Genomic DNA, 21,116 nt, shown 5'->3' on the forward strand with positions numbered 1-21,116 from the left:
ATCCACATGGCTCCCTCTTTCCCAAGGCCAGAGACGAGCTGTTGGCATACCTCGAGTTTTGCCAGAGGCAGAAGGATGCAGGCTGATGTGCTGTATCTTTCCAGCCTGTGTGCCCTGGCCCTATTCCCAGCTGGAAAGCTGGAGGCTAAGCAATGCTAAGCCTAGACAGAAACCTGACACTGTCCAGCTGCACACCTGGGAACAGCTGGAAGTGCCACACAAATCCAGAAACACAATGGCTGGGAGCAGCTGGACAAGCAGAAGCTGGACTGCTTCTGTCTCTCGAGGGTGTGATCCCACGTTGCTCATGGTTAAATCCTGGCAGAGCACACAGTTGGGATCTCTCCACTGAATCCCAAAGAGGAGCAACAGTGGGAGCCAAGTTTAGGGGAGTGCAGGGCAAACATCTTTGCTATTTCTCCTGGGGTTTTGTATCCCACAGACACGCTCAGCCCAGCACACCAAGAGGCACCACGGGTGCCAGCCTGCAGTGTCAGAGCCCCAGAGAGGAAAGATGAAGGATGGAGAGCCTGTGCAAAGGGGGAGCATTTCCTCCAGGGTTCATGCAAGCTGCCTCCCAGGAAGCATGCAGCCCTGCTGAGTGGCAGATCGAACCAGCCTGCCTGACAGTTATGTCCCAGCCTGGTTTTTCCTGCCTGGTATGACTGGTTATCATTCCAGCTGGAGGGGAGTGATACTGGGAACGCCACCCCATGGGACTGGAGGGCATTCAGCTGCTCCCCAGGGAGCACAGAGCTGCGCATTTCCAACCAAACATCTTCAAAAGCTGGGAATTTTAATATTTGGGACATTCCAGCCAATGTAAACCAATGCTTTAAGTCCACTGCACTGCTTCAACACTCATCCAGCCTTTGGAGGCAAGAGCAACGGGCTCTCCCCAGCTGAATTGGTCATGCTAAAGGAAATGATGTTTATCTGTCCCAAATTCACATGCCTGGGAGTGAGAGACCGACAGCAACACAAGACGGTGATTCACAGCCCATTTCCATCGAGCCCTGCCTCTCCCAAAGCGCTGTCCCTGCTCTTGGGTCAGCCCGTGGAAGCGCTCAAAGGTCACGGTGCTAAATGCCACCGAGATATTTTTGCTACTCCAGCTGTATCAGCCCCAGGCAAGGAGAGGAAGGCTGCTGCGTCCTGCCTTGATGCCACCAGACAAGTGAAGACGTGCGGGAGGTCACAGTCCCCGCAGATCACCTGCCCATCAGTGGCCCCGCAGCACCCCCGTGCCAGCCTCCTCCCGACACGTCCTGCCAGCCCTGCCCACCGCCCCTCCCTCAGGGCAATCCAGGTGAGGGTGCACATCCAGTCACCTGTGTCACACCATCCTCTGTGTCAGCTGCCGAGCCACCAGCCCCGCCTCCTCGCTGCTAAGGCCACAGCTATTTGCCCTGCCCGGCTGATATTCCCTGGTGCTATTTCCTCCGTTTCTACACTCTTTTCTCAAGTGCTCAGCTATCAGGGTGTTTGCATAAACAGCAGCACACTCACCCCTTCCCTCCCCAGCCTCTCCTAAGGTTAGTCACCCTCCTGCCAGCCTCAAGGCCACGTTTCTGCCACACCTAGAGAAAAAAAAAACCTTCTTTTGAGGCACACGTAACCAGAGTAAGTTCTTGCATTTCAGGGTCACAGCAGAGGCTCGCTGCAGCCCCTTGCACATAGAAGCACAGACTGGTTTGTGGGGGAAGGGACTTAAACACCATCCAGTTCCACCCCCTGCCATGGGCAGGGACACCACCCACTATCCCAGGTTGCTCCCAGGCCCCATCCAACCTGGCTTTGGACACTTCCAGGTGTGAGGTAGCCACAGCAAGTTACAAGTATTTAAAATGGAAGTAAAAACGTTGTCCTAAACCTCTGTTCTGCAGAAAGTGTTCCACTGAGAAAGGCAGGCTGGTTCAAAAACACAAAGGGAAAGTTTGCATGGAAAAAGCAGAATCCTGGCTCTGCTCCTTCCTCCACTCATTCTCTCATTATCCTTCTACTTCCAGCATGACAAGACTGGTCAGGCACACAAAATCTCACACCTCTCCCCAGAAAGAACAAACCAGAACAAACAAGACACAAGCAGCCCAAAAGGCTGTTGTTACAAGTTCACACCAGGCTACCAACTGCTCTCCACATTCCACCTCCATTAGAGGAAACAAACCCTTCCCTTAATACCCCTTTTCAACCATTTAGAACACTGCCTGGCACAGAACTCTAACAAAGACAGAATTGCAACTCAGCTGCTTCCATGACAAGTGGCACTGACACCAACCAGCCTGGGCTCTTCAAAGCACTGCCTGACAACACCTGGCCTCGAGAGTGTGCAGAGACTGCTCCCAGCCCTGAAACAAGGCGAGGCCAAGGCAGGCATTTCTATGAACAGAAAAGTTCCTGGTGCAATCCAACAGGAGCCACCAGATAACCACAGCAAAACAATTAGAAAAACTGTGTGCACTTACAGAGGGAAGGGTGGCCACATCAGGAGCTGTGAGAGGAGCAGTGCAGCAGGAGCCCTGTCACCTCTGGAGCCAGACTGTGCCCCCCAGGCCTCTCTGCTGACAAAGGTGGTGCTCCCTGGGCTGCCCACAAGCAGCAGGAAGCTCGTTGCAAGGGCAGCCTCTGTACCTGGACTCACCTGGGAATGACCATGCTGCCTAATTCCTTGCAAAGCATTCTCACCTGAGAACAATCTCCTCTCCCTGCCTTCCTCAGCTACCCGGTGATAGGAGGCAGGTGGAAATTACTTGAGCTAATGAGAAGAAGACAAGTTAGTGACATTTTACCCTCAGAGTCCTTTCCTAGAGGCTTCTGCCGTGCTTTCTCAAATGTTTTAGTAAAATCACTAAATCACTGCTGCTTTCAGAGGCACAGGAGTACCCTTTCATTTCTGCCTTGCTGCTCTCTCCCCTCTTTGTAGCAAAGCTTTTCAGCACGTGCCAATCCCTGAAGTCAGAAAGTAGTTTAACATTAAATTTGTGCCCAAGGAGCCAAAAACTCCAGGATTAACAGGCTTTCCTTTCCTTTCACTCTGCTTCCACACTTCCAGTGACCCATTTTACAGAGCCCTGAGGGCTGAAGGGGCTCTGCAGCCAGACCTTTTCGAGTTGTTCATATTGCCACACAGATGTAGCTCCAAGCTTGTTTTTCTCTAACCATGATAAAAAGGATGCACACTGCAAAAGAGGTGGTTCCTCACTATTCCAGCCACTTTGGGGCAGGTTACCTGGGTCAGCTGCAGCCAGAAACAGAATTCAGAAACGTCATTACAACCCTCAGTAGGCACTGAGAAATATCCAAACTGCCCTTATTCACACCTAAAGAAAGCTGTAGCAGGTTCTTGCTAGGAAAAGCCTTCCCACAGGATTAGCCCCATTCCCAGTCCCCCTCTCCATCAGGGGGCTGCCAGGCCTGGGCCACGTCTCCTTCCCCCACAGTGCCATAAATACCCCAGATAAACAAAATGCCTTGCTTTAAAACAAGCCCCCTGACAGGCTGCACGTAGAGGCTTGTCAAGCCTCCAGTGCCCTGCAGGCTGCACTTGAAAACCTCTGTCCCAGATGATTTATCTGGCAGGGAGGTTCCTTTTCCCCAGGAGGGCATGGAAATGCTCTCATGAGGTTCAAATAAGCCACCACGCTCAGGTACCTTTCCAAATGTGTTTGGAATAGTTTATTTTTAGGCCTGTAATGATGAAATCTTATACACAGGGAATCTATCTTTCTCTGGCTTTGGTAAGGCATAGGAGGTGGTTTCTCCTAAACACTCATTCCCTGGAAATCACACTCCAGCCTCGATCCTCCTCCCTGCATGCACAACCAGCACTGCCACTCAGCTCTAAAAATGCTTGTGAGATAGAATGGTCAAACACAGATCCCCATCTCACACTTTGTGATCTTTCCTTCTATCTGTCTGCTCAAAACTTTCTGTTAAGACACGAGGTCTGGCCAATTACTCCAGGCTCCATCTACAGCAGGCTTTTTCCACTTCTGAAATGGAAATCAAGACACGGGCCCAGGCTCCAAGTGCACATTTGAATTTCAGACTTCCTGAAGTTCAGGAGCATTCTGACTTGCTTTTCATTTCACAGGAAGGCAGCACAGCTTTGCTTGCTTGTTTCCAAAAACCTGTTACTACAGAGAACTTGCTCAAGCTAACATTTGCAAAACCCAGGTGTTGATTAGGTATTTTATATCCAAAGTCTTCCCTTTGGGATAACCCTAAGATGTACAAGACATGAATTTTGGAGCTCATATATCTCTTCAGAAAGCAGAGCTAGATGGAGGTGTGCAGTGACAGGAAACATCACCCTCTCCCCAGTCCGGGTTACTGGTGGAGGGGGCAGGTGACCTGCCAGCCTGGATGACGTGTTTCCAGGATCCCAGGAGGTGGACTGGCAGCTGGAGCACAGGATGGATGTGGTCCAGACTAAAGATTTAGTGTGAATGTGTTTAAAGATCTGTGGCAAAAGGCTGCCTGTGTAGCTCCCTACCTCAGCTTTTCCAGAAAAAGAGAATCCTGCTATCCCTGAGTGACACAACAACAGAAGGACTAAGCCAGCCCTTTCCCTGTCCCGTAGCCAAGGTGACAGCACAAGACTGAGCCTGGCAAATGACCAGGCCCAGCTTGGCACGCAGGTGGGAGGGGTTTTCCACAAGCTGCTGTGGGAAAGCAGCTTGACTGATCTGGGTGAATTTCCATGGCACACACACACTTCTCCAAACACAGCCTGTTGAGGTTGGGTTTGAGGCAGGGACAAGAGGAAGGACACAAAACTGCATGCTGATGTCAGCCACTTGAAAAAGGACTTTGATCCTCAGGGCTGAGGACCCAGCACCTCTGAGGAGCAAGACATTTCACAAAGCATTTTATCTGCCTTTTAGGTAACAAGGCACACAGGGCATCAGTTGAGGGATGACAGAGCACTGTCACCTACTGTTGCTTATTAAAACAAGTTATTCCCTGCTGCCAGCTCGAGGAATGCTGCCAAAAGATATAAACTGATCCCAGAGCAGCAATACTGAGCCATGGCCAGTGCAGACTGAAATGCCTCACATGCTGCAGCATCTGCAAGATGGGCCTGGAAGGATCTGAAGGAAGAGTAGCATGAAAGCTTTGACCCCAGCGAAGCAGAAAATGATTTATGACCAGAGCCAGCAGGGCTTTCAGCCTCTGAGGAGGCAAGGCTTTATAGGAAGAGTGCAGCCCTGTGACTCCAGGTGGACCTTTTGTTCAGGGATGAATCCCAAGGGCATGCTGAAGGCAAGGCTTCCATGGCAACTGTGGGCACAGGCTGTTAAACAGAGTAAGACACTCAGTGAATTCTCCACAAAGTCTCTCCCCAACAAGTGTGGCAGTACTGCAGATTTCCAGATGAACACCATTAAAATGTACCTCAATACAGCCTAAACAGGACTAACTAACAGTCAAGCAAGCCTTCAGCTGCTTTCCACAGAAATCCAAAGCATCCCAATCTTTTATATTGAGAATTACACACTAGCTAAAGCTGCAACAGCTGTCCAGCACTCAGCTAACTATGGAAAAGGCACTGGACACAGTGTATGACTGCACCTTCCTCACTGCCTGGCACAATAAAGTGCACAGGTTTTCCCACTGGAGCAGAAATCCATGTTTTCACAGGCACTAGGAGCCACAGAGTGTCCCTGCTCGTGGATCAGAGGAGAACACATCACCACCTGCTTGGGGTTAAAGAAAACAGGCTGAAAGCTAACAGGGAATCAGCCAGCACAAGAGTGAGTCCCAGCCTGGGCTTGTAAGAATACTCCACCAGCTATTCCAGTGGCTGAGGAGGTCACCAATCCAAGTGCACATCCTGGGACCAGAATAAACTCAAATTCCTTGAAAGGGGCCCTGTTTAATTTCTCAGCTCACGCTACATTTACAGCAGTGAGTGTGGGCCCTTTCCTGATTGCCCAGACAGGATAAAGGTGGCAGGATGACATTTAAGGGAACAATAAAAGCTGAGGAAAGCACGAGGCACCACACAGATAACATGTGGATGTACTGTGCCAGTACCTTGGGCAAAGAGCTGGCACAGACACCACACCCACCTTCAGATCATCTGTGGCACAAACCCTCAGACCACTGGCCTTGGCTTCTGTCATCCTGCCAGGAGAAAGCCAAGGATCACCTCCAGTGCTTTTGCTCCCTACCAGAGTTAATAATTGAGCTCTGGATGCCAAAGGCTTCCCAAATTCCTGACTCAGCCACTGCACATGACAGGACCACTATTTAGACCGCAGACACCTTTTCCCAAGTTCCTTGGAGACTCTGGATTATAAACTGCACTCTGACCTTTGAAACATTTGACCCCCAGCCACACAAAATCCTTGCAAAACAAGCCTACAGGCCTTTGCAAAGCCAACAGTCTGCAAACCCTGCTTCCCCACAGGCCCTCACACATCCCACTTTTCCGCAACAGCTCTGCCATTCCCTGGTTTGAACGGATTTATCCTTGACAACTGAGCACTACAGCAAGGAGCTATTCCTGGCTTTGTTCTACGAGGGGAACAAAGGAAGAGAGGCTCAGGAAGACACAGAAGGTCAAGGAGGATGTGGAGAACAGAGGAAGGATCTGCCTTTGCCTTCCTAGGTCCAGGACAACATTTCCCTAGACCACAGGCTACTCTCCTTCTTCTTGACTTCACTGGGTGGAAACAAAGCCAATGCTGAGCCTCTGGAAATCCCATCACAAATGTTTCCTCCATTTAGGTGTTTAACAGTGTTCACATCCCTGATGAAGAACCTACTTGCCATGGCCAAAAAAAAAACCACACCAGCCCTCTTTGAAGGAGAAATTAAACGCTTCATTAATTCAAAAATGGTTGAGATGGCAAACCAGAACCAGAATGCACAGGTCGAGAGGCAAGAGTGCTAATAATTCATGAGCAAAATGCCATGTTCATGCAACACTAGGGATGAGACTTTAATTGCTTATTACTCTAATTGATTTCATTCAGTTGTTATGGCAATTTTCTGCTTTCAGGAGGTGCACTACACCAGCCACTGGCTTACACCACAAAGCACAGCCATGTGACACCCCACAGCTGCAACATGCATTTTAAGATAAATAATACCATATATGTGCCAAGTATTTACTGATTGCCATTTTGCTGAGCTCCAAAGCCCTGACAGCCAAGTGGGATCACAAGAACAACTCACTCACCTGTTAGTCCAAGCAAAGAGATGGCCTGAGACCATTCAGTTCTACTTTTCCTTAGTGTATGCTGCTCTAAATTCACAGAGTGCTCTAAGCTCTGACAGGAATATCCTTATTATTCCATCAGGAAAAAAAGGGGGAGCTGTTAAGGACCAGGGTCTGAACACACATTTATTCTAAAGGCTTTATTGCCACGTGTCACTTGTCACATGTCATCGAGTGGTGGGGAAGTTTCCTGCTTGAAAAGCCGTGGTTATAATTATTTAATTATGGAATGACAACTCACCAGGAACAGAAGTACTTCTGTTACAGATCCCTTGCAGCCCAGTCCAGCCAGAGGAGAGCAGCAGGATGACATTTCAAGATGCTCTCAGAAACCTGCGTGAACTTTCAGCATTATGCTTCCAATAGGTTCAGCAGCACGGGGAGCAGCATCCCAGAAAGTGGACACAGCCAGGAGTTGTTTCAGAGGATGGCTTCCCCACAAAACCACTGCCTTTGAGCCCCCTCAGCCCCCACTCAAACCAGTCCTACTGACAGAGCAGTTATGAAAACGAGCACACATTTAAACCCCCGTGACCACAAGCCTTCCAAGTCCCACCACGTGGTGCAGGCAAGCCCCAAACAGCACCTAAAAGCCATGCACACCTCTGCTATTACAAACAAGCCAACCACCAAAATCCCCGCTCTTTGTGGGAAGCCAGGCAAACCTCCTCGGGGGCATCTGCAGCCACCAGACCTGGAAGAATCCAAGTTGAGCCTACATCATTCCAACCACAGCAGAGAACCCCACAGTCTCCTCCCAAGCCCATTTCTTTCCATGGAACAGACTTGAAAGGGGCTGGATGGCACTCCCCAAGCTTCATTAGGCCTCCCAAGCAGGGCAAGCCCAGGACACAGCCCATGGTGGGTGCCGTGCTGAGGGGACCCAAGCAGCACCTCGAGGTGTGGTGACCATGCTTCACCACAAAAGACAGCAGCAAGGAGAATTCCTGCAGAACCCAGAGCAATCTAGCTGGAATGACCCTTAACCCCTGGCAGGAGCTCTGGATGTGCCAAGGTGCCAAGCACAATGCTCACAATGAGCACGGGATACCTCAGCCCAGCTGCCCACACTGAGGTGAGATTTCCATCCAGCGCTGTGCAGTCTCCCCTTGCTCTTGCCACAACTCCTGGGAAAGCTGGAACCCAGCTGTGGGCTCACAAAAGCTTCAAGGAACCGACTGCCACTCACAGCAGGTAACAAATACAGCACTTGGTTTATTTTTGTTCTCAACTGAAACAAGACTCAGTAGGTTCCTTACCCAAGCACTCCTGAAGTGAGCAGAGACTTGCAGCAAGAAGTCTTCAGAGGTACAGTATTTGTATCATACAGAGTACACAATAAATTACTATCTACATGCCACAGACCTACAAAAAGTTACATACAATGTAAAAAAATACAGTATTTTCTGCTCGTTTTTTTGTTTTAAATTTTTTTTCTGTACATTTTTTTTTAAATTTACATTTTCATATACACTTTTTGTAAACTTTTGTGTGTTTTTAGAAAACTGAAACCACATAACAGTTATGGATTTACAGCATCACTCCTGCCTTTCTAAAGCAACGCTGGCACCTAGGAAACAGCTTTTAGCTTGTTTGCTCCTTCATTTCTACTTTGGCACCACCACACCTCAGACCGTTCCTCTGAGCTACTTTAGTCTCCTTTAGCCATGTCCTCACCAGGGAGAAACACAATTAGACTGGAATTTGTGCTTTGATAACAAAGTTCAGAAGAAAAACCATTACATTAACTACTTCACCATCACATTTACCTGATACTTTACTGCGTAATTTCAACTTCTCCTGCACTAACTGCTTTACATCAGCATGCAAACAAGTCTGATTATGACTCAATCAATAACATGAATATACTGAAAAACAACTACAAGGGTTAAATATTCAAAGGAATGTAGACTTAGCAAGGCTTACCAAGTTAAGAAGTCTAAGCTAATAGCATGGATTGACAGGTTAGGATTTGAAACACACCGAAGTTATACAATGTGAATTTCAGTGTAAAAACATCCGTACTAAAGAAAACATGGAATTACTCCTGACCACACAATTAATACTACCTCAAAGTGAAAACTATATTGACTAGAAACCTCCTGCTTACCACACATACTCTTGGTGTGAAATAGGGATCCCTGAAGTTTATAAAAGCCAAGCTTCAAAAATTGCTACTTGGAGTACACAACTCAAGACCCTGCTGCAAAGGAAAAGCAGTTTCAGTGTTGGGCCCATTGGAGAGTCAATCATTCCAGCCTGGCACTACATACATGCTCCATGTAACCCACCCAGCCACTTGGATCTAATCCCACACCACCACTCCCAGAAGAAGTGGAGGAGCCCTCGAGAGGGACTGCAGTCCAATCTCCTGCTCCAAGCAGGGTCAACACTGAATCAAGCCAAGCTTGGGAGTCTGTCATGTGGAATCCTGAGAACATCCCAGGACAACAACTGTACAGCTCCTCTTGGGCCTCTCCTTTGCTTGACTGAACCCATGGAGCAAGTTTCTTCCACTAACCAAGTGCTTCCCATTTAAACCTCAGGAAAGCTTGCACTCTTGCTCCATGCTTCTCAGGCAAGACCCTGAAATCAACTCAGGTGTTGAGCTGCTGAGGGTTTTGGACCACCAGGTACAGAACTACATTCATGGCTGTTGACAACAGAGCTGTACAACTTTTTTTTGCTGATCTGGGGACCTGAATTTTTTTTTTAAATTCAGTAAAATTACAACAACAAAAAAAACAAGGCAGGCATTCAAAGCATTGATACCACAGCAAGTTTAGCCTTAATACAGTTTACAGATCACCACCTCATTTATTATTGCCAAAAGACTCTATGGTGCATTCAACACTTCAGCCTAATACAATCCAGACTCAGTGCTAAGAGTGACAGCTGAGAGTTTGCCACTTGGGTTTAGGTTTGAGTTCAAAGAAGAAGGTGCCTTCCAGATCACTCGGAGGAGAACTGCTAAGGCTTTCTTCCCCGCTGCTCATGTCTTCACAGGAGTCTTCACTGGAAGGAACAGTGGGAAAGGTAATTTTAACAAAGCACAACCCCTTCAAAGTGGCCAAGTACTCCTCAATCCTGCCATTTCTTGCACACTTTTCTGTTGCTAGTAGCAACATCCCGCATCTAAATACTGCTCAGCCTGAAGCTCCTTAGGGCTCCTAAAGCTGAAATCCTAACAAGGCACAATCCTCCTAAATGCCAACAACACCCTACCGATCGAGAAGCCAGTTTGCCAGACAGCAAGCATCAACTCCTTCAGGAGACTGAAAACCTTGGCAAGCCTTCCTTAAAACCAACAGTGCCTCCCCCCACCTGGCCAAGTACCTCTGAACACCACAATGACAGTTTCCCCTCCTTTCCACGTGCTGAAGGCATATTCCAAGCCCAGCAATAGTCTCAGAGCTAGCACTTACTTTTTTTTTCCAAGCAGCAGCGATTAAGCCATAGTTATACAGAGGAAAAGGAGAATTCCCAACAAATGAAGCAGCCAAGTGTTACCCACCTCTCACTTCCATTGAAACATCCACCCTCTGGGATCGTTGGCAACTCGGGAACACTGTAGTAACTGTTTTGTAGGTTTTGGGCTGTACGCCTCGAAACAATCCAAACCAGTTTTTTGTGATCAGGCTTGCAGCATTCAGGAGAAGAATAATCTGCCAGGCATTTAGAGACCAGCTCCCTCCAGTAAAGTAGGTCACTATCACTTATCTGGAAAAAAAAACAACCAAAACCTCAGAAGTTAGTTAGTCCACAACACAGAGGCTCTAAGGATAACTCCTCCCTCCATTTTACCTTCTTGGGAAAGACCTGGAAAAAACATCAGTCAAGACAGAACTGACTCATGACTGATACCTCTGTCAAAGTTGCTTTTGAAGGTGAACTACCAACTCCTACACACCTTCCAGACAAGTCCCTGTTCAAGGTGGAGTTAGGCTGACAGTATGCCTGTCAGTCCTTGTTACCATTTTCTTTGTCACTTCCAAAGGAGAAATGAAACAAAGGTTATTCTACTTTAAAATGGAATAAAACTTTTTTGAAATTCCATTTTCAAATGGAAGTGAAGTTTTTTAAACTGCTTTAAAATAGAAGAAAAAACTTTAAACCACCATTTTAAAATAGAATAATATAGTACTTTAAGTACTTCTATCCCTTAAGAAAGTGGGGTTGTTCCATCTGACTGCAAGAGTGAAAAGCTGCCTCTAGGCCATCACTGGAGGCAGCATGCAGCTAGAGGCCATGAATCCTATTTTAGTCCATAGGCTATCCTGAGCTGGAAGGGATCCACAAGCATCCAAGCATCATGGAGTTCAACTCCTGGCCCTGCACAGGAGAAACCCAACAATTCCACCCTGCACCCGAGGGCATTGTCCAACTGCTCCTTGAGCTGTGCCAGGCTCGTGCTGTGCCCATTCCCTGGGGAGCCTGCTCAGTGCCCGACTTCCATCCACAGGAAGAACCTTTTCCTGACAGCCAGCCTCCCCTGACACAGCTCCAGCCATTCCCTCAGGTTTAACTATTCAGGCAAAAGGAATAAGCAGCCCAGCAGTCCCAGAACAGACTGGAAGTTTCTGCAGACCACACAGCCAGAGCTGTACAAGTTCCATCAGCTGCCTGTTAAAGCGTGCACTGTACACACACTGGGTCAGCAGTCCCTCTGATTTTATACATTTCAGCTTATTTTTTAACTGCTTCTTTCAGCCAAGCAGAACCTGTAAGGACACATCTAGGGATCCATTTAAGGGACCCCCACACGTGCCACCCCCCACCATTAACAGTGTCAGTCCAAACAACCCACTGAAAACACTCACCTTTGAATGCTTCTGAACACGCAGAAGGATCTCCAACAGCTCAACAGACTTCAGAGTCTGAACTTCCAGAGTGAGAAGGCACAAGGCCAGGACAGACGGCTGGAAGGACCAGAAAACAGCACTCAGTACCACAGCCACCACAAGCACACCCAGCAGCTACAAACAACTGCTTCTACTCACTTTTGCTTTTGAGAACACTAGACGGCAGTTGCAAGCTTTTAGCTGCGCTTCCAACTTGTCCAGATTCAACACTTCTTTCCTGTGAGACATCCAAGGGAAGAAGGAAGGGTCTGCATGAACAAGCATTCCCTCGCCAGGAAGCAAGAACTGAGGAGCTGTCTCCTCTACAGCCAAGGCTGCAATCATCTCAGAGGGGATTAACAGGGGCTCAGCAAACACCCCCAGCTCACCTTTCTGAGGTATGACAGAGTACAATAGTATGGTACAAGTGCAAGAAGGTTAAGGCAGTAGTAGCTTTAAATTCAAAGTGCAACTTTTCTGAAATTATCTTTTCCATCCGTTTCAGGTCGGACACAGTGCATTTACATTGGCTGATCCGGATGATCTCGTGAGCAGATGGGATATTGCATTCCTCCTCCACCACACGGGCGGCCAGCTGCATGCAGCAAACTCCAATGCAAGACAAATGCTTGGGTTTCACCTACAAACCAGAGTAAACGCCATGAATGCAGCACCCCTCAGCAACGCTGGGCTTCAACAACCAAGTGTGTTTGGAATACCCACAGTTCTGACTTGCTGATCCCCACCAAGCCTGGTGCTGGCCAGCTCCTACTCCTCCCTCCCCCAGCCACAAGCAGTGCCATCACTTCAGCTGGAGCAAACCCCACGAGGCAGCACCGAGCCGCTGGGGCTGAGGAAGGGAAGTGCCACAGCTGAGCAGCCTCTTCTCAGGTCGTTCCCCACCGGGACACACATAAATCGCGGTGGGAGCTGCAATTCCCTGCTCCTCCGAGCGGCAGTGCTCGCCCAGCCCACACAAATCCAGTCTGAGCCTGTTCTGGGCAGCCCCATCCCTGCACAGCTTGTTCCTGCCCCTGCTCTCCTCTCCCCTCTACCGTTGTACATTTGGTGCCACTTCAAGGCCAGTCCGACCAGAGAACTGACGCAACTCTGCTTTTTCTGCTGATCTAATAATGAGGAACTGGTTTTGGTCCAAGCTTCCTGCCTTAGAGCAGCACAAACACGATAAAAACAACCAGGAAATGATCACTTGGTGTCAGTCCCAAGGCTAAGCTAAGCTTTAGCAGAGCACCCAGAGACAGCCCCTAACACTTAGTGGTTTGTTTCCCTTAATTCCTCCTTTCTCAGACAACTACGTGGTGATGGGTACAGATTTATTAGAGGAAGTAAATCAAGCTGCTACTTGTCTTTAGGGGTGAAAGGAACTGCACTCAACTCCAGGTTCACAAAGGAGACCTCAGAGCTGCTGCTGAATCAACAGCCACACTTATACCTTCATAAGAGCCAAGAATCTGTCCAGAATGTTGACAGCCAAAACAAACGTTTCAGTTGCAAATCCAAAGAAGTTGGTCAGACTCCAAAGATCTTCCACCTTGGCATTCCTTTGTCTTGGACACAGAGTGTTCTCATTCTATGGCAAGAGAAGCAAAGTCAGAATTATTCTGTGGCAGCTTTTCTATTTTATTTAGATCAAACAGAAACAATTTTTTTCTTAAATACTTTATTTCGCTTGAATTGAAGGGAAAATAAATTTAGGCACTTAGGACTCAAATCACACCCACGGTTGAGAGATTACAGCCAGGTCCTGAGTCTCACTGGTGCAACAGCCAGCACAACCACATCTCCTACTCTCCACTTGCTTCTTTTAAGACACATTTAAGACTTATTTAAGTCACCAACTGCAGGCATACAGAGTGACTCCTGCCCTTAGAAATGACCACTCAGCTCTCTGCCTTGCATGTCACTATTTAAGCAACAGCTCTGCTTTCACAATAAACAAGCAGACTTATCTCAGGGATTTTTTTTTCTCGTTAAACATTAAGGCTCTTCCCAAAGAACTCACAAACACCCGAAGGCACATAATAAGCCGGCCCCGAACTCAGCCAGGAACTTTGGTCGTTAACGTGGAGATGTTTATGGTCTATTTACATTTTGCTGCTCAGCACTGAACGGTTCTGGGCTCATTTCCCCAGACAGCGCCAATGAAAAGCCGGTGGTTCCCCTGTGTGTTACATCCCACCTCCCCTGCAGCGGCAGGAAGCTCCCCTGACGGAAACAATACACTACCTCTCTCGCTCCTGTGCTCACTCCAAGTTTAAGCAATAAATATAAACACCTAAAGTACTAAACGCCTTGCCCTGCAGGTCGCAGCGCTTGGATAAGGTAACGTTAATACCTACAGACGAATACAGAATTAAAAGAAAAGGCAAGCAGCGCATACAGAGAAAAGAATTAACTTTCCGCAGTTAACATGCTTCAAATTCCATTAGCCGGAATTTTCTTTCTGCCCTGAGGAGCCCCCCGACGCCCTCACCCACCTCGGCGGCGCCCTCGATGAGGCTGAGTCCCTTCTCGCGGGGCTGGAACCGCCCCTCCAGCTCCAGATGGAGGTTCAGCTGCTTGAAAAGCCACAGCGCCTCGCTGCTCATCTTCCCTTCCCTTCGCCTCCTTCCCCTCCGCAGCAGGGAAACAAAGGGGCCCCGCAGGCCGGGGGCGAGGGGACACCGGGCCCCCCCCCCGCAGCCCTCACCGCTCGGGGAGGGGGAGGCGAGCCCGGCTCCCGTCACCGCGCGGACGGGGGTGGGCTCGGCCGCTGACCCCGCATCCAGGCAGGGCGGCCTGGACCCCCGCGGGGAGTCACAGCCCTGTCACGGCACCATCCCCAGCCGCTCCCCTCCGCCCCGGCCCCGGCCCCGCTCCAAGATGGCGGCGCCGCGTCCCCGCCCACGGCTTCTGTTGTCCCTCGCGGAGCGATCCCCGCCGGTGAGGCGGCGCACGGAAGTCAAATAGTCCAGCCCCACTCATGCGACCCGACGCTGCCCCCTCTGGTCCCCGAGGTCCGGAGAGGGCGCGGCCGACCCGTGGAGCTCCAGTACAGCGGAGATCGGAGCGGCACCGCGCTGCTGCGGCGGGGCGGGGAGGCCGCGCGGAGGGACACGGCGAGGTCCGCATCACGCCTTTAAAGGGACGCCAGCGGCGCCTCATCCGTTTTGAAAAGACCGCCCAAACCCTCCCGCGCTCGGATTGGCCCGCGCTTCCCAGCCGCTGATTGGCCGGTGGCGCCGCTCGCCCCGCCCCTTCCCCGCCTCGCGGAGGGGAGTGTTGTTTACCGGCGGCGATTGGCCACCGACCGAGACCGGGTCCGTTCTGATTGGCCAGCCGAGTTCTGCCTCCGCCCCGCCCAGTGCTCCGAGCCCTGGCAACCGCGACGAGCCCGCGCGCGCGCGCCCTGAGGCGATGGTGGTGGACGGGATGGAGGTGCTCACCCTCAGTCCCTCAGCGCTCCCGTGTCCCCACACCGCCCGTCCCACAGCCCTCCCGTGTACCCACACAGCCTGTCCCACAGCCCTCCCGTGTCCTGATACAGGATAAAGATGAACGCTGACCTGACAGCAGCAGCCTGAGGATGGCTCAGCCCCCGCGGGTGAAACTCTCCGTGTAACTCTGCGGGACTCTCCTCATGTTGTTCCTTGAGGGTTCCAAAGACCCCTCTGGATTTAAAACCTCTCCGTGTCCCACTTCAGACTGAGAGATTTGTGTGCAGGCCGGGGTTGTAGTGGTTTTGGGATGTGCATTTCCAAACTTCCCTTCCTGTGGAATGAATCGAAGGCCCAACGGGTCCGGACGGAGGTGGTGGATCAGCCCCCTAAGTCAAAGGCTGCATCAAAGGGCTTCTCAGCTTAATGGAGTCCTCAGGACCAGATAAAACAAAATAAACCATCGTCTGGAGGCTGTGTGGGGCTGTTCCAACGTGCTCGTGGACAAACACAAAGGGATAAATGTCCCGGGACAAACCCAAAGCACAGCGATTGGATGTGTGTACACACTGGAGACAAAAGTCTGGGCAGGTGACTCCGGCAGATTAGCGCTGGTTTTGACCTGCTGAGGCTCCACAGCTCCAACAAACAGAAAATGTCTATGAAATGTCACAGGCTGGAAAAGCAAACCCGCCTTCTCCACCGAGCCATCAGCAGTGCTGGGCTCTGCCAAGCTCTATTTCGAGGCACAGTCCCTGTCTGCAGTGCCAGTGATGACGGCCAACACTTCCCTCGAGTTTATTTTGATGCCAAGGACTCCGAGATTGCTGTAAACACGCACCAGTTTTCCTCAGGGTGTTCCTGATGTGGGCTGGAGTTCCTGTAGCTACCAGCAGATCCACGTGCCCACCCCTCCCATCACACAGACTGATTTCTGGGGAGGATAAAAGCTGTTTGAGACATGGACCTGCTCCGGATTGAACAAGTGCTGCTAGTGGAACCGACTTCCAACCAGCTGCATGCAGTGACATCATTCAGGTAATGTTTAGGGGATGAGTCTCTCAGCTCCTCTCTGGTATTCAAATTCCCTTAGCAGTTGCTCCCTTCTTTTCTTCCCCACATTCCAAAGTGATTCTTGCTATCACAGAGATGGAGTAGGGATGTTCTTCCTCCTGTAAGAAAGCACGTCGGAACACATGCTCCAGTTACACTAAAAGGGTTCATTTTGTAAGCACAGAGCATGACAGCTCCAAAAGTACCAGTTCAGATACCTGCTTGAACACATACATTCCTTTCCCTTTACTAATTTAAACCCAACAGAACACTGAAAAATTATCCCTCATATCTCATGTAGCCTAAGGGGGGAATCTCTTATCAGAGTGTGGCTCATTTCCCAGGTTAGGAGAGAGGGATTCCTGCCCCATCTTTGTTCCTCATTATTAACTCACTTGTTGAAAACAGCTCAGTGGGATTGAGAAAAAACAAAACAACCAAACCCCAAGGATCCTTAATATAAGTGATGGACTTTTTTGGGATTGAAAACAGGGAAAATGAGCCTGCTCCCTGTGCTGTCTGGACCTGGCAGAACAATGGAGTGTTGTGGGCACAGGAGGAGTCATGCTGAGGTCAGGGAACAAAATCTGTTGTTGTTTTCTATTTTTTCCCTTATGCAAGGAATAATTTTCTTTCAGTGTGGTGTTTATTTGGGATTCAGGGAAGTAAGAATGTGGGGGGAGAATGAGAAGTGTTTCCAGCATTCTGAGGAAACACAATTTACCTCTTCTGTAACGTGCTGTGCTATAGAGAGCAGCAATTCCTTCCTGACATTCTTTGGGAACCCAAAGATGCACATCCTATTGAACAGGGATTATTGCAACCAGCCTGGCTAAACTCTCTTCCCATATGGCCTGGGAAAACTTGTCCAGGCATGCCCAGAGCAGTTCCCCAGGAATGGTTCTGGGTGGCTAGGAGCTGTGTATTGACTGGCCGGGGATGATCCAGGGGTGTTGATTGGGCCTGTGGCATGTGGATTTCCACACCGAAATAGGATTACAAGCCGTGGTGATTAAGGGACACAGAGTAATTAACGCTCTAGACACAGCCATTGTCTGCCCACTCCGGACACCCACGGAGGAAAAACAGGGGTCACTTGGAACAACAGCTCCCTTGAGCCACTTATGCAAAGAGCTCCACCAATTTACAGCCCCTAATTAATCCAAGTGTCCCTTATAATGCTCCATACCCCATTATTCCGGTATGGAGGACAGCAGCCAGGGAAGGCAGGAGTCTCAGGGTGGTGTTTTTACACAAAATACACTTATTGGAAAACACCTATCAAGGCTCCACCTGTATACACACTGAGAAACAATTCACAGATGCTGTTGCTTCAAGAGCAAAGGGGTCAGTGCCTTGGGGATAAAAGCTATCAAAACCTTGGCATGGGCTTCCCCTCACCAGGCCCTTTGGGAAGGAACGAGGCTAGGAGATGAAATGATTCATAAATCTGTCAGAGTTTAAACCTTGTTCCCCAGACAGCAGCCCCTGAGGGAAAGTGGCATTTGATCCTCCAGTAGCCATGGGAGCAATGTTCCCTCTGGTGCAGCTCCTGTCTGCCCATAGGAGTGTAATTCCACACCTCTCACCTGGTGCTCCTGGAACTCGAGTGCAGCATTCAAAAATAAATGAATTTATTCCGATTTATCACTTGCTGCCTATGAGACCAAAGGAGAGCAAGGCATCCCGATAAGAGATTACATGGAGCTTGGTGTTAGGGAAGAGATTCACTGGACAGACCCAGAGAGGAGCAGTGACAGTGCCTCTCCCAGAGACCACACCCCGAGTTCCAAGCAGCTGCTGGAATAAGGAAGGGAGGGGGCAGAAAAGAGAAACCCAGCCTGGTCACTCGGGAAACTCAGAGCACAAAGTATTATGAGCTGGTAAGACCCAAACACAAATCTGTGGTAACTTAGTAAGTTTTGGGCAGAATCTCTGCTATAATTTAAATAAATCTGCCCTGTACTGATAGCACATACTTTGCTTACTGAAAATAACAGCTTCCTTATTTATATAAGAACCCCTACACCAGCACAGCTGCACCACAGTCCCGGGACAAGACTCCCAAGAGGAGTTTCCTAAAAGAGAGAAGTCCAAAGATCTACTGGGAAACAGTTTCTTTCTTAGAAAATGTTCTAATTCCCAGTAGTTGGCATAAAACTTGTAAAGCACAGCTAAAAACTAAATTGCATGCAGTGCTAAAACCCTGATTCTTGAAGGAAATTCCAAGTCTTCACTGAGAATTTTCACTGACACAAAAGGATTCTGTTCCAGAAATAACACCAGGGACAGGCCCCTGCCTATTATTTCACAGCTCTGAGCGAGCACATGTATAGCATGTTGGGAAGCAGAGAATTCCATGATCCCTGACACCAGCAGAGCAGGAGGAGAAGGCTGCAGAGTGAGCTGGCTGTGTGCTGAACCCGATGCTCTGCCTGTGTTGTCACGGAGGCCTCTCTCCACACACAGAGCTGGAAAGATCCAGAAAGCGCTCAGGAGCAAACACAGCACGAGTCCAGCACAACCTATTCTCTCAGGATCATCAGATCTCATTTGAGAGGGTTTACAAATGGCTCTGGCACGAGAAGAGGAAGGAGGAGCCTTGCCCCCAGTGCAAACCCTCACACACAGACAGCACAAAGGAAGGCACTCCTGCTGACTTCACCGGGGCCACGGCAACACCACCTGCAGCTCTGTTGCTCATGGGTTGTAGCTGCCCCACCTTGTTCAAACTTCACTCTGTGGTCACTGAGAAACAGGAAGGGATCAGGAGAGACTGCAGATCCGTGACACATCTCAGGACTTGCCCAGTGACTGCAATTATTCATGATTTCTGTGGGGGGTGGATGCAGGTACCACCCTTTGTCTTGGTCCTGCTGGCTCCCACTCCAGCCACTGTCAGAAACCTGCGCTGCATCTCCAGGCCTAACAAAACCCAACTCCCTGCCTTTTGTAGCTCATCACTCCCGCTGCACCTGAACAGCAGCTGGAGGTGCAGCCCCACTCCTGCACAGGGAACCTTCCAGAAGCCCTCCATCAAATGGCAATAATCTGCCTTCAGTGCAAGTTAAATTGTCTGAAAGGCAGCTGTGTGTTTCAATAGCCTGTCAAAGCATGACCACAGAACCAGCAGTTGGCACAGAGGCCTCCTTTAATAACCATTTGTTACTGGAAGGTGCATTTAATTCACTGTGTATTTTTGTCACTTACTTTAAATGGGTTCTTCTATTTAATTGACAGGATAATTCTAGGCAGTGTTGTACTTAAGGCTTTGGAAAGTTTTGTTGGTTTTTTTTTTTTTTAGAAAGGTGGTTCTGCATAATTTCAGGAGGCGTTTTCAAAATCACAGGGATTCTGCATAAATGGAATTTAAATTAGTCATTAAAAGTTAAACCAAGGGAAAAAATAAAGGCAGTCACCTTTCTGCCTGTAGAACTAGGCAACTGCTGAGTAAAATGATTTGCTAGGAAGCATTCAGCTACAAGAACCGGATATTGTAAATTTATTTTATGATTTTACACTTATTTGCTAATTTAACATACCATTTTCTATAAAAGATGAGAAGCCCTTAATTATCTCAGAAAATACTCCTTTCTCTCCTTTCCCAGGCTGTCTTAAGCTCTTGCGTGTCTTTTGCTAAAACTGAGATCATGAGACAATGCCTTCTATACTTCGCACAGGGATAATCACTAATTAGGAGATGGCACCAGCCAGTACATAATTCTCTGTATCAGCCAGTACAAACACAGACCATGACAGATGGAAGGGTTTTTCCAGCTGTAAAGGTGAAAAATTTCAGTCAGGTGGATTGGTTGTTCCTACTGCAATAACAGGCAGCTGGAATCCTGCAAGTCCTGTGGAGTGTGCTGCCCCTATGCCTGTGCCAGAAAGGAATATTCCATTTCCCCCCTTGCTTTCCAAAGGACAGCCTTCAGCCATTCCACGTCCATTGGGGCACAATGGCCTGCTCTTATTCCCCAGTCATCTGCACCTCTGTTTCAGGAGACAGGCTGCTCTGTGAGGGGTGAATGGAGAAGCACAAAGCTCCATCCCAGCCCCACAGATGTTTCCCAAGGAACAGCTGCAGGAACATTGCCAGCATAGTTCTGTCTCAGGATACTGCATCCAGGCACGTTTCACTCACACACTGCTGCTCCCTGCCAGAAGAAATCATCCAGATAGACTTTCTCAGATGCACCAACAGCAAAGGGATCCTAATCCACACCGAGAAATGCAGATTATCCACTGGGAAAGGCACATCTACAACCATCGCAGCGACACTATTCTTTTTGTGAGGGTATAAACTCCTACAGGGCTGATATCAACTCCCCAGGACACAAAACATCCAAACATAAACATTGATCTCGACAGGAAAGCCTAGCCACAGCCAGGTAATTAACAGGAGCTGCCTTTTAAAAGCTGAGAAAAGCAAGGAGTTTTTATGTTTTGGAAGGGAAAAAAGGAAGAAAACCTGTATTTAGTGACACCACTCTGCCAATACTGAGAAGGTAAAACTGGGAGGAGGCCCATTGGTGCCACTGTTGGTGTTCTTGCACA

At 49.1% G+C, this 21,116-nt stretch overlaps 1 protein-coding gene across 1 annotated transcript; it reads right to left on the reverse strand.

The window, feature by feature from the left end:
- Positions 1 to 8,423: 8,423 nt before the first annotated feature.
- On the reverse strand, positions 8,424 to 14,961 carry CCNG2 (cyclin G2). The gene is made up of 7 exons (XM_059843530.1): positions 14,568 to 14,961; positions 13,523 to 13,660; positions 12,459 to 12,709; positions 12,229 to 12,307; positions 12,049 to 12,147; positions 10,743 to 10,948; positions 8,424 to 10,243 (listed from the first exon to the last, which is right to left on the reverse strand). The coding sequence occupies exons 1-7, from the start codon at positions 14,676 to 14,678 to the stop codon at positions 10,111 to 10,113; spliced, it is 1,017 nt and encodes a 338-aa protein (XP_059699513.1). The 5' UTR covers positions 14,679 to 14,961; the 3' UTR covers positions 8,424 to 10,110.
- Positions 14,962 to 21,116: the final 6,155 nt, after the last annotated feature.

Source organism: Haemorhous mexicanus, chromosome 4 (genome assembly GCF_027477595.1).
Source record: "Haemorhous mexicanus isolate bHaeMex1 chromosome 4, bHaeMex1.pri, whole genome shotgun sequence".
Classification (NCBI taxonomy): Eukaryota; Metazoa; Chordata; class Aves; order Passeriformes; family Fringillidae; genus Haemorhous; species Haemorhous mexicanus.